Source organism: Myripristis murdjan, chromosome 6 (genome assembly GCF_902150065.1).
Source record: "Myripristis murdjan chromosome 6, fMyrMur1.1, whole genome shotgun sequence".
NCBI lineage: Eukaryota > Metazoa > Chordata > Actinopteri > Holocentriformes > Holocentridae > Myripristis > Myripristis murdjan.
The window spans coordinates 829174-843392 of record NC_043985.1 but is presented as its reverse complement, the minus strand read 5'-3'; the positions used below and the strand labels follow the sequence as shown (position 1 = coordinate 843392).

The 14219-nt window shown below is 41.7% G+C and overlaps 1 protein-coding gene across 2 annotated transcripts in view; it reads left to right on the top strand.

Moving 5' to 3' along the window:
- Positions 1-14219, top strand: part of akap13 (A-kinase anchoring protein 13) — a 270096-nt gene that overhangs the window by 84762 nt on the left and 171115 nt on the right. For both annotated transcript variants that reach the window (XM_030054645.1, XM_030054644.1), the window contains exons 7-9: positions 2481-2673; positions 8573-8795; positions 12919-13744. In XM_030054645.1, coding sequence (XP_029910505.1) covers positions 2481-2673; positions 8573-8795; positions 12919-13744 — 1242 coding nt within the window. The remainder of the gene's footprint in view (positions 1-2480; positions 2674-8572; positions 8796-12918; positions 13745-14219) is intronic.

Sequence of the window (14219 nt, the reverse complement as noted above, 5' to 3'; positions counted from 1 at the left end):
ACAGATGAAATGAAGATTAACAAGAGAAAAATGTGGAGAATGATAAGACCAGCTCATGACCCAAGGCATAGCACATCATCTGTCAAGCATGGTGGAGGCAGTGTTGTGGCGTGGGCATGTATGGCTGTCAATGGAACTGGCTCACTAGTCTTTATTGATGATGTGGCTGCTGATGGAAGTAGCAGGATTAACTCTGATGTTTATAGGGCTATACTGTCTGCTCAGATTGAACAAGATGTCACAAAACTGATACAAGGAAGTTTATTGGTCATTATACAACAGGTTGAATAATGAAATTAAAGTGTGGTTCCCTCTTGATTGATTCATTGATTGTATAGAAAATAAAATTATTAAACATGGAGGAGTGCAGATGGTGCATTTAGTAGTCTCACAGCCTGAGGGAAGAAGCTGCTCTGTAGTCTGGTGGTACGGCAGCGGATACTTCTGTATCTTTTGCCTGATGGAAGCAGGGTGAACAGGCTGTGGCTGGGGTGGGTGTTGTCTTTTAGGATCCTTTTGGCTCTGCGCAGGCACCTCACCTCCCCGATATCACTGATGCTTGGTAGATGGGTTCCAGTGATGTTTTGGGCAGTTTTAACCACTCGTTGGAGAGTCTTGCTGTCCTCAGCCAAGCACATCCCATGCCAGTTTGTGATGTGATGGGAATTTTGGTTACGTAAGTTTCTTTAAGAAATACAGCCGTTTCTGAGCTTTTTTAACCAGGGCAGAGATATGTGAAGTCCATGTCAGGTTCTCTGTTATGTTGATTACCAGGAACTTGAAACTGCTCACTTGCTCCACCTCAGCTCCATTGATGTAGACAGGGTTGTGTGTCTTTGCCTCCTTTGACACCACCTCCTTTGTGTGTCTTGTGCGTGCACAGCGTGAACAGGAGGGGGCTGAGCACACAGCCCTGGGGGGGCTCCGGTGTTGAACACTAGAGTGGAGGAGGAGAGACTGCCAATCCAAACTGACTGGGGTCTGTTTGTGAGGAAGTCCAGTATCCAGTTGCAGAGAGTGGTACTGATGCCCAGAGTGTTCAGTTTTCCAATCAGCTTCATGGGGGAGATTGTGTTGAAAGCTGAGCTGAAGTCAACAAACAGCATTCTGATGTAGGTGCTGCTTTTCTCAAGTTGAGTGAAGACTGAGTAGAGAGCAGTGGAGATGGCATCCTCTGTGGATCTGTTGGTTCTGAATGCAAACTGCTGGGGGTCCAGACTGGCAGGGATGTTGTTCTTTATGTGCTGGAGAACCAGTTTCTCAAAGCACTTCATCAGGATGGGGGTGAGTGCCACAGGGCGGTAGTCATTTAGATTAGACACTGCAGACTTTTTAGGCACAGGGATGATGGTGGCTGTCTTGAAGCAGGTGGGAACACTCTCCTGTGACAGTGATATGTTGAAGATGTCAGTAATGACATCTACTAGCTGGTTGGCACATGTTTTTAGTACACGGCCAGGGATGTTGTCAGGCCCAGCAGCTTTACTCATATTCACTTTCAGCAGGACTTTCCTCACATCCACTGTGGATACTGACAGTGGCCGGTCCTCTGGAGGCGGAGTAGACTTTACAGCTGACTCTCTGTTGAGGAGATCAAAGCGAGCATAAAATGTGTTTAGCTTTTCACAGGACAGCTTTTCACAGTGCAGATGGACAGTGAGCCAAAACATACTGCGAAACCAACCCTAGAGTTACTGAAAGCAAAGAAGTGGAATATTCTTCAATGGCCAAGTCAGTCGCCAGACCTCAACCCAACTGAGCATGCTTTTCACTTGCTCAAGACCAAATTGAAGGCTGAAAGACCCACAAACAAGCAACAACTGAAGGCAGCTGCACTAGAGAGATAGATAGATAAATAGATAGATAGATAGATAGATAGATAGAAATAGAATAGAGTAGATGCAGAAGTATATACAATATAGTAAAGGCTTGGCAGAGCATCTCAAGGGAGGAAACTCAGAATTTGGTGATGTTGTCCATGGGCTTTAGACTTCAGGCAGGGCAGTCATAGACTGCAAAGGATTTTCCACCAAATATTGAATACAATCCTTATAATTATGTATGTTATGTATAGTTTGTTCAATTACTTTTGAGCCTCTGAAAATGGGGTGACAATGTATAAAACTGGCTGTAATTCCTTAACGGTTAATGCCACATATTTGTTTAGTCCCTTAAATTAAAGTTGAAAGTCTACACTTCAATCTCATCTGATTGATTACTCCATTTCATATCCACTGAGGTGGTATAGAAGGGCAAAATTAAAAATGTTGTGCAATTGACCAACCTGTATGTCACAAATTAATATATTAGTCTTACCTTGCACTATTTTCAAGTGTAAGTCACTGGTTAGATCCTCCCCTCACTCTCCCCTTACCCTCTCTCCTCCCACATTTCTCTCTTTAATATGAAATACCTACCTTGTTCTCATTCTAATTGCCTGGTCCTCCCCTCACCTCCTCTTTTCCCTTCCTCTTCTCTAGATCTCTCTCAGTGCCAGCAGCAGCCCACCCTGCTCCACTTGGCTGCCAGTCATGGCCTGAAGAGAGTGGCATCATTTCTCCTCAAGCAGCCAGGGGGGAGGGAGGCATTGAGGAAGACAGACGCTCATGGACAAACTCCAGTATGTCTGGCAAAGTCAAAGGGACACCAGCATCTTTTAGAGCTCTTCACACAGTGAGTACTTCATACTGAGGTTTGACTGTTATGTTTTTTTTTTAGGGATATTTTTGGAGTGAGAGTAATAGCCACTATTTTTTTTTTTTTTTTACAGTATTTAACCTCTAAATTGGATGATTTTCATACCACAGCAATGCAAAAGAATGTACAAGGATACAAGGAAGTTTATTGGTCATTATACAACAGGTTGTATAATGAAATTAAAATGTGGTTCCCTCTTGATTGATTAATTGAATGTATAAACATAAAATTATTAAACATGGAGGAGTTCAGATGGTGCATTTAGTAATCTCACAGCCTGAGGGAAGAAGCTGCTCTGTAGTCTGGTGGTACGGCAGCGGATACTTCTGTATGTTTTTCCTGACGGCAGCAGGGTGAACAGGCTGTGGCTGGGGTGGGTGTTGTCTTTTAGGATCCTTTTGGCTCTGCGCAGGCACCTCACCTCCCCAATTTCACTGAGGCTTGGTAGATGGGTGCCAATGATGTTTTGGGCAGTTTTAATCAATCGCTGCAGAGTCTTCCTGTCCTGGGTCGCGCACATCCCATGCGCGACCCCCTGTATTTCTTAAGTTTCCTTAAGAAATACAGCTGTTTCTGAGCTTTTTTAACCAGGGCAGAGATATGTGAAGTCCATGACAGGTTCTCTGTTATGTTGATTCCCAGGAACTTAAAACTCCTCACTTGCTCCACCTCAGCTCCATTGATGTAGACAGGGTTGTGTGTCTTTGCCTCCTTTTTTCTAAAATCAACTATCAGCTCTTTGGTTTTGCTGATGTTGAGCTGTAGGTTGTTTTCTGTGCACCATTCTGCAAGATGGTTGATTTCCTCCCGATAGGAAAACTCATCATTGTTGGAAATCCGGCCGATGATGGTGGTGTCATCCCCAAACTTCACAATAGAGTTTTCTCCATGTCGGGGGTTGCAGTCGTGGGTGCACAGCGTGAACAGGAGGGGGCTGAGCACACAGCCCTGGGGCGCTCCGGTGTTGAGCACTAGAGTGGAGGAGGAGAGACTGCCAATCCGAACTGACTGGGGTCTGTTTGTGAGGAAGTCCAGTATCCAGTTGCAGAGAGTGGTACTGATGCCCAGAGTGTTCAGTTTTCCAATCAGCTTCATGGGGGAGATTGTGTTGAAAGCTGAGCTGAAATCAACAAACAGCATTCTGATGTAGGTGCTGCTTTTCTCCAGGTGAGTGAAGACTGAATGGAGAGCAGTGGAGATGGCATCCTCTGTGGATCTGTTGGTTCTGAATGCAAACTGCTGAGGGTCCAGACTGGCAGGGATGTTGTTCTTTATGTGCTGGAGAACCAGTTTCTCAAAGCACTTCTTCAGACTTTTTAGGCACAGGGATAATGGTGGCTGTCTTGAAGCAGGTGGGAACACTCTCCTGTGACAGTGATATGTTGAAAATGTCAGTAATGAAATCCACTAGCTGGTTGGCACATGTTTTTAGTACACGGCCAGAGATGTTGTCAGACCCAGCAGTTTTACTCATATTCACTTTCAGCAGGACTTTCCTCACATCCACAGTGGATACTGACAGTGGCCGGTCCTCTGGAGGCGGAGTAGACTTTACAGCTGATTCCCTGTTGAGATCAAAGCGAGCAGTTTAGCTCGTCTGGTAACGTGGCCTCACACATGATGGGAGCGCTCCTGCTTTTGTAGCGCTTTTTGGTGTTGAGGTCTCTCTCCAGTCTCTGCTGATGCCTTCGCTTTGCCTCCTTGATGCCAGCTTTCAGTTTTGCTCTGGCAGTGTTGTAGGCTTCTTTGTCACCTGACTTAAAGGCAGCTTTTTTGGCTCTACATAGAGCTCTCACCTCTCCATTCATCCAAGCTTTCTCATTAGGGAATGACTTAACTGTCCTTATTTTTACCACATCATCAGCACATTTGCTGATGTATGATGTCACTGATGATGCGTATTCTTCAAGGTCAATATGGTTCTCCTGGGTAGCAGCATCCCTGAACATCTGCCAGTCCGTGCATTCAAAACAGTCCTGTAGAGCTGCTGTAGCTTCATCTGTCCACACTTGAACTGTTTTTACAGTTGGTTTGACCCTTTTTGTCAGCTGGATGTAGGTAGGCAGGAGAAGCAGGGAGATGTGGTCTGACTGGCCAAAATGAGGACGAGAGAGGGCTCTGTAGCTGCCAGGAACATTGGTGTAGACATGGTCCAGTGTGTTGTTTCCTCTGGTGGGGATGTGGACGTGCTGGTGGAATCTAGGCAAAACAGTTCTGAGGTCCATTTGGTTAAAATCCCCAGCAACAATAATAACAGCATCTGGCTGTTTTGCCATGTGACTGCTGATGACCTCATACAATTCTTGGAATGCATTTTTGGAATTTGCATCCGGTGGAATGTAAACAGCAGCAACAAACACACTGGTTTCAAGAAACTAGAAACTAGAAAGTAAAACATGCTTTCAGTTATTTCACCTTTTTTTGTTAAGTACATAACTCCACGTGTTCATTCATAGTTTTGATTCCTTCAGTGAGAATCTACAATGTAAATAGTCATGAAAATAAAGAAAACGCATTGAATGAGAAGGTGTGTCCAAACTTTTGGCCTGTACTGTACATACAGCCTGTGATGTATGGTCACTCCTCTACCTGTTGTGGTGCCAGCAGCGCTATTTTTAAAAGGAGCAGCAGTCGATCCAGATCCAGCATGATCCAAACTTTCCAAACAATTTGAAATCAACTGACGAGTCAAGATGTGATCACAACAGCAGTTATTTTAAAAATGACGCACAACTGGACGTGATGCCGGAGGGGCGAAATAGTTCAGCGGACCAATCATAGCTCTTGTTGTCAGTGGGGGCCTGTGTTCGGGGCTACGTGGGGTCTGCGTAGTAACAATTTTTCAGAGGTGCACGTTAAGGCTCTGTGGCGGTCGCACAACCCCCACAAGCTTCGCATAACCCCTGTACGCTCCGCTTATGCAGAAGCATAATTCAGCCTTAACTGTTGTCAAATAGGGCTGTCAAGGCTGTGTACCAATCTGACTTCTGCACAACACAACTGATGGTCCCAACCCCATTAAGAAGGCAAGAAATTCCACAAATGAACCCTGACAAGGCACACCTGTGAAGTGAAAACCATTTCAGGTGACTACATCATGAAGCTCATTGAGAGAAGGCCAAGGGTTTGCAGCGCTGTCAGCAAAGCAAAGGGTGGCTACTTTGAGGAATCTAAAATATAAAACATATTTAGAGTTATTTAACAATTTTTTCTTTGCTACATAATACTTAATGTCCACTTGGTGTAATTTATTTGTCCCCTATGTCACCTTGTCTGTTGTCACTTAATTTCACAAAAATAAATAAATAAATAAATAAATAAATAAATAAATAAAACATGTCATCACTTTCATAAAGGTTTTGGATTTGGATGTATTTTTACTGTGTCATATTCTAAATACAAATGATAACAAGAAAACAATTAATTACTTTAGCTCTTTCACTTAATAACAAAAATATCAAGCCAAGGTTATAACTGTAAAAATTTGGTCATTAAAAATGTTGATTGATTGAAAACTCACCAAATTCGGCACGCAGGCCAGGTCTGGCGAAAAATTTGATAAAATGGACAAACGGACCCCCTAAGTGCAAAAATGGGCTCGGTAGCGCCACCTAGGCACTCAAAGGCAGCCGCTATGGCCCACAGGAATGTGATAGAAACACCAAACCACTGCCGAAATGTAGGTCTCATCAAGCCCTACAAATCACGCGCTGACACCCCCAACCTAAAACCAACAGGAAGTCCGCAATTTGCGTTGGAATGTTCACGTTCACGCACAAAATTCCGCTTTGAACAAAATCTATCTCCTCCCAGGCCGTAAATGGCAGCGGCTTGAAAATTTAACAGATGACAGAGGACACAGTGCTGAACAAAAGTTCTGAAGGATTTTGTCATTACTCGATTCGTTTGGATTTTATAAGCCTTCAAAGTCACAGTGGCCAAAACCAAAACCTAATTTTTTCCCATGGAGTTTGGTGTGAAAAGGCTGACATTGGGCACTAATTAGGCCCCTGGAGTCTAAAGTAAAACTCTGACGGCTTTGAAAACGTGGATTGTGGATTGGACCAAGTTTGTGGGAGCTGTTAAGAGTTTTCAAACATTTTTGACTCTGGTGTGCTCTGCTCTGCACTCTGCCTGGACATGTGACTCACTCTAGCTGCCTCAGGAATGCGCAAGAGCTCAGAGGGAGCAGAAAACACTCTCAAACTAAAACTGCCATAACTCAAAAACGATAAAAGATAGAAAAATCATGTAAATGGGAGATTTATACATCCGAGTCTCGTGACTCGTTTAAGCTTTGAATCACGACACGCGCGCCGCCCCCGACATGCACGGGGGGGCGAGGGCCCGCCCAACGCTGCTTGCAGCTTTAAGTTTTTTTTTTTTTTTACTCTGTAATGGAGGCAATTTAAAATGTAGCAAAGTCCAGCATGAAGTCATTTGAAGTCCAAGTGTAGTCTGAAGTCAGTTCATAGGTGGTGAGTGTTCATTACTAGAGTGGTAATGCCTTCACTATGAAGACAAACCGGTTTAGAACAGACATGGTTGGTTGGGAAGGTGTGTGTGGGTGAGTGAGTTTGAAAATCTCTGTATTGTTAACAGTATAATAGCCAACTATCCATCAGACCACCCTTGCAATAGGATGGGGTCCTTTTAGGGGGGGTGGGGTGTCTTTTTTTGTTGTTGTTGTTCTTTTTACAGTTGCAGAGACACATGGGAAGGGGTCCTGCTAATCACCCCAAAGTACGAATTGAATCCCAAAACTGCCCTGCCACCCAAATGGCCCAAATAGTAACCAAAAATACACCAAAATGCTCAGTCACCCAAAAGCACCCAAATGTACCTCAAGAAGTGCCCAGTTAGCTTGTTTTAATTAGGTTGTTTTTAATTTTTAATTAGGGTGCAACCGGGACCTGAGTCTCTATATTTCGTTCCGTCATGTACCATGGTGTGAATGACAAATAAAGTCATCTATCTATCTATCTATCTATCTATCTATCTATCTATCTATCTATCTATCTATCTATCTATCTATCTATCTATTATGTTCAATAGTACCCATAAGAGCTGTGTTATACAAATGTACAAAAAAAAAAAAAAAAAAAAGAACCCCAGAGTGGTCAGTCATCCAAAAGTATATAGTGTAGTTTGATGTGTATGTGTGTGGCATATTGGACAAAATGAGTTTCAGTTCATATTATTGGCAGCACAGTTGATCCTAGTTTAGGGTGTGGATATATTTAATGTGGGCATGGTTAGAAAGTCTGGATAAATGAACGTGATGTCACCCATCAGATAGGTGTGTCTGTTTTTGCTGTGTGCTTGACAGCAATTGTCACTGGTTCAGCATGCAGGTTGGTGGTATATTTGAATTTCTTAGAGAATGTTAGTAGGCAGCTCTGGATTTTTGCTGCCTAAGTTTCTGGGCATGTACTTGTCAGTCAGAAAATGTAAATGTTAGAATTTTTTTTTTTTTTAATCAAACAGTCAAACACACTGACATCTGTGTTCAGACCGCTTTGATCATTTGTTCTTAGTTTAACTCAGAAGGCATAGTAGTGAGAAAATGGTTGTTTCAGGACACATTCCTTAGAACTTGAGCCTTGCGTGTAGGATAAATTCTGACAGATTTTTCTACTAACATCCATGCATGTTTGTAAGAGCAAGAGAGCTACAACTGTGTGACAAAGACAGAGAAGCAGGCCTTTTGAAGAAGTGTGTGTCTTAAATTATACTTGTAGATATTCTGTGTTTCGTTTTGTGTGTGTGTGTGTGTGTGTGTGTGTGTGTGTGTGTGTGTGCATGCCCGTGCGCATATTTGTTTATCCCTCAGTTTCAGTCTCTCTCAGATAGGTATGCATTTGTTTCATTGCAGGTATGAGACGTCATTACCAGATCAAGTGGAGCCAGAGGATCAACTGCACATTTACCCAGGTGGCCGAGTGTTTCAGCACCACCCAAGTCTTGGTACTTACACCTTAACACTCTCTACCCCACAAGAGAGGGAGGGACGAGAAACAGAGATCATTGTAAGCTGTTGCTTACAGGAAGAGGTGAAAGACCTAAGCGCATTGGTTCAGCTTCACCAAGAAAACAAGGTAAGCTGGAACCTTCCTGTGTATGCTTTACAGGGCTTTTTTTCTTGACAAAGGTAGTAACTGCTAAAAGCTGAAATTAATCTTGCCTATGCTGATCCTTAATGTAGTAGTCAGCATATCTTTATCTGTGATTCATAAAATGAAGACTAATAATTATAATCAGGCTTAACTAAAGTCATACAGGTACATAAGCTCATAATTACCTCAGCCAACAGAGTTGGACACATTATGTTTTCGCCCCATTCCATTTTTTTGTTAGCAGGATGTCTCTAAAAGGTAGGACCAGCTTTGCATGAAACTTTGTTAAAAGGTTGAAGGCTGCTCTAAAATAGCAAGATATTGAAATAACACGAACAAAGCAGGTTATGCCAATATTAAAGAATAGAAAAGTCTAAATAAAAGTCAAGATACCCATTTTTGCTTTCTTTTAGGAAATTTAACCATCTCTTTTCTTTTTATTTTCACATCTGTATTGGAAAGTAGATCTGGCAGGTAGTTTCTTTAGGAAACTTCTGCACTGTGACCTAGAAGAAGAAAGGAAGAACAAGTATTCCGGGTCTCTCTTCTTCTTCTTCTTCTTCTTCTTCTTCCTCTTCTTCTTCCTCTGCTTCCTCTTCCTCTTCTTCCTCTTCTTCGTCTTCTTCTTCTTCCTCTTCCGCTTCTTCTTCTTCTTCTTCTTCTTCCTCCTCTTCTTCTTCTTCTTCTTCGTCTTATAATTATTATTGTCACTTTTGTTTGCATTCGTTTATGTGTTAAAAATGTAATTTTGGGAGCTGTTTTGCTGCACTATTGAAGTCAATGTAGAGACACAAATGCAGTATTGTAGATTAGCAGCCCAAGGGAGCACACATCCAGGAAGTTATACAACCCAACCCTTCAATTCAGTACACAGTTTACAGTTCAGGTTTTGTTTTGATAAATAAGTCATCAACCAAACAGTAGTGAAATTAAATTAGTTTGTTCATAGTAACTGGCTAATCAGCCTCAGAAAACTTCATTGATAAACAATGATGGTGATCAGCTAATGATTCGCTGATTACTGCTTGGCCAAATTCAGAATGTTGTCAGCCAGGCAACATGTCTTTGGCAAGTAGTCATTCCAAAAATTAAGAAGTATCACCTCACTTTTCTGTATGCTAACCTTATAACCAGATAATCACAAATTTAACAGATTTAAGATGTTGGACAAAGACAGAGAACAGTCAGATACAAAGAAGAATAGAGTATGTCATCTGTGTATAATGAGACCTTATGTTCCTATTATTTGTCTTATACCAGCATTGATTCAAACTGCTTGATTACAGCTGAAAACAGCTGTGGGGATGGAGGGCAACGCTGTCTTGTGCTCCATTAGGGATGAAAGTATAGATATGGTGTTGTTTGTTCATACAGCTACCATGGGGGAGGTATATAGTACTTTGTATGTATCCAGTTGTATTGATCCCATTTTTGAGTCCTAATACAAAACCAAATCTGTTGGGTGTACAGTCAGACAGTCAATCAGTCATTTTTTTTAATGTATCTTGTAAATCACTGAAGGGTAGCCTCAAAACTAACAAATACAAGTAAACATGAGGTTGGAGGATCAAGGAGATGAGAATATTTATTAAACAATGAGTTAAATGTTTATTTAACCACGTGAGGAAATACTGACGCTCCGAATCTCTTTATGTGTGACCTGGCCAAGAGGCAGCAGCACCCAGATAAAACATACTGTATAAGTGATCAACAGACCATAACAACAAAAGATAACACCAAACAGCAAAAAACAACATGATCACTCAATAAGGTTGAAATACTTGAGTACTGCACTGGGATTAAGAGGAGCCAGTCTTGCAGTGTGGTTGGGTGAGAGAGTAGCTAGAATAAGGAACAGTCACAGTGGTTTATTTTAACTGCTTTTTTCTGTTAAAGAGAGATAGAATAACTAATAAACAGTCACCGGGGGGCACTGTGTGTTCAGCACTGGGGTAAAAACTCCTCCTCAGCCTGGTTGTTTGGGCATAAAGGGCTCTGTATCACTAGCCAAGTGGCAGAAGGGTGAAGATGCTATGGCCGGGGTGGGTCAGGTCTCTGCAGATGTTCATGGCTTTGGGTCTGCATCAGGTTCTGTAGATCTCTTCCAGTGTTGGGACCTGTGAGTTGATGTTACTCTGTGGAGTTTTTATGATGCGTTAGATTTCCTGTTCTCAGAAGTGCAGCTAGTGTTCCGTGTTGTGCTGCAGTACCTAATGATGGACTAAAAGGAAACTGAAGCTCTGAACTGCCTCCACCCTCTGATGGGATGGTGGCATTGGTGTCTCAGTCCCCTGAAGTCCAAGATCAGTTCTTTTTGTTTTCTTTGAGTTTAGAGCAAGATTGTTGTCTCAGCCCCAGCTCACCAAGTTCTTATCCTCTTCTCTGTTGGCAGTTTCATTGTTAATGGTAAATAGCAATGAAGAAGTGCTCACCCATGTACACTGTTTGTGATCTGTAGGTACCAGTCCAGAATCCAGTTTCACAGGTGGTGGTTGATGCCAGGATGTTTAATTTGATGGCCAGCTTGGTGGGGGGTGGTATTGTAGGTGGAGATTCAATCAGTGAATAGCATCTGGACATAACCTGTTTGCCCTGTAAGCAAACTGGTATTGATCCGAGGAAGTGGGGATAAGGGCATAGGAACAGGTGTCATCTATATAGAGAGCTCCGGGTTGCTGCACCCATATGTGGCACCATCTTACACAGTTTGACCTCAGACCTAAGAAAGCCTTCAAAATAAATCAAAATAAAATAAAATAAAGCTCATAAAATGTACTTCTGACCCAGCCTCCTTGTCAACAGTGCAGGCCAGCCAACACAAGCATAAAGAGATCAATGATGGGTAACAGCTTTACAATGTAAAATTAACCTCAGTGCCCCACTACAGACCATGACTAAAGGCTATAGGCATTGTGCCTACAGCCTACCAGTTTTTGCATGTATAAAACATGCAGTGCATGCGTGCAAACTAGTATGTCACTAACTGCCTTACTGACTTGCTTTTTCTAGACTTAACAGTGGAATACTGGTGACAATGCTGTCCTGTTTTGACCAAAAGACATAGCAAAACTATATATGGTGGAGGAAATTACTTTTGACCTCTTGTAGCATTAGACTTTTACTCACACCACCTTAACCCAATAGAAGACACTTTCTTGGTTACATCGATGGGGGTACCTGGAGTGGTCAATTTTGGTGACAGTTAAGAAAATACTTCCATTTAGTTAGCAAGAACTAACATTTTCCACCTTCCTTGACTTTTCTTTACCCGTTATAATTTTAAGAGTCGCAACAATATATTTGGAGCAAGATTAAAACAACATTTGTTGTTATCGGCTGTATCCTCAGTCATTAATTGTCATATTTGTAGGCCTACTATTATTATTGTTAATATTTTTGGAAAATTTGTAGTTAATGTTATGATTAAAATAATATTGCAAATAGAATTCATGTTGTTGACAAAGAAAGAGACCGAACAAAAGTTAATGTTATAATGCACACATGTACATTGTTTGGTTTGTAAAATACTGGAAAGTCTTTGTGGTGACAGCTACACATTTCTGGGTAGGGATACTGGTAAGCACAGCCCTGGCTGTCCTAGTTGTAATTTCATTTTGCTTGATAACTGTAAACTTAGGGGTCACTTGTAGCTGTCATTGTATTCACCTTTCATGTAGACCACGAACACCTAATGTTGATAACATTGATGATTTAACTCAGCTTTTTTGTGTATGCTTGTTTTTGTTTTATATATAGTGTACCATAAGATAGAAAAAATGGCCTACACTCGTTTTATAATATGCAGAAAATATATTGTTGTTTTTTTATTTATGTGCATTTTACAATGCTTGTGGAGACTTCTGTAATGGTAGTGGAGAATTGTATCTAGAAAGGATTATAATCAGTATTTAGTAACTCTGACAGCAAAACAGTTTATTACCGCTAGATATGTATGATAACATGAGTTTTCTTCCCAAATGATTTGTATAGTAATTGATACAGAACATTGGAAGACAATAAATGCTTTTCAAGTGCTACTTAGTTGGTTATGTGATGTCATTTTTTATGATATGTTGGATCTTGATTTCTCCTCTCTTCCTTGCAGGGAAAATCAGATCTTGGTGGTATCTTCAAATCAGCACCTGCCTCCCCACCCCTGACCTCTAATCATGACCTCAGCAGCCCTCCCTGTAGAGTGTGGCCTTGCTCTAATGGCCAACCAGAGAGCAAGGAGGCTGCAGACATGGCTGTGGCAACCATAGAGAACTGTGGTAAAGCAAAACAGGAACAAGAAAGTCCTCCCTCATTGGAGGGGAGAAAGCAAAGGGAGGGTTCTACCATTTTCAGTCATACATCCTGTACCACAGGAAATTTTTTTCATAGGCAGGAAACAGGAGGAGAACAGGAAGTTACCCCTGCTGCCAACTGGTGTGTTGTGCGTAGCAGAAAAAGCAAAAAAAGGACTACAAAACACAGAACTAAAACTCTTGGAAAAAACAAATCTACCAGAGAAGCTGTTGAAGGAACTGCAAGGACACAGACAGAGACTACAGGAAGTACACTGGGGACAGAAGAAGAAACATTGTTACTCATAGAACCGACGGTGGCGTTTGCATCCAGTGAGGGGGAGTCCACAAAAAATCCTAGTAGCGTTGGAACGCAAAGGACTCCATTACCCATAAAGCCAATGCATAGGTCAGGGTGTGAGGGGAAGTCGGTCGGTAGCAGGGCAGTTGTCTTGGTTACCACAACAGTAGAAAAACAGGAAGGAGAGAACTGGGAAATTGACCTGGAGAGATCTGAGAGAGACGTAGGGAGAAATTCTCTGACAGAGACAAAGCAGGCAAACATTAAATGTCACCCAGCAAGACAAAGACACTTGAAAACCACACTGGACTTAGCTTCTGTATCTAACATAACAGAACATAATGGTGAGTTTTTACCATACTGTCAAATGTAGCGCTGCACTTTACTGCCTGATTCATTACAGTTTTGAAAAATCACTTTGTCTGTGGACTTCAGATATTGAAAAAGTGTTTGAAATATTGGTTGAGTGATTTGGAATATGTTGTGAGTGTTTAGAATTTCTTCTGTTAGGATACAATGAATGTTTTTGCAGTTCTAGTCAGAAGACTAAGTATAGCAAAACTGAGCAACACTGAGTTGGTCTTTCTGCTGGTGTTACTGTAGGAAAATTGTTTAACATAGAAGCCAATAATAACAGGCTGTTCTGTTGCTTCATATTCATATGTAGTATCATATCCCAGTCACAGTGCTTTCACTTCCTTAATTCTGTCTTTGGCAGTTATTGGCACTTAAAGGGTTGTTCACCCATTTTGAAAAAAATAATAATATTTTAGTTTTGGAAAGTGTGATATTTAAAATTCTTTAAGGCAGTTATTTTTA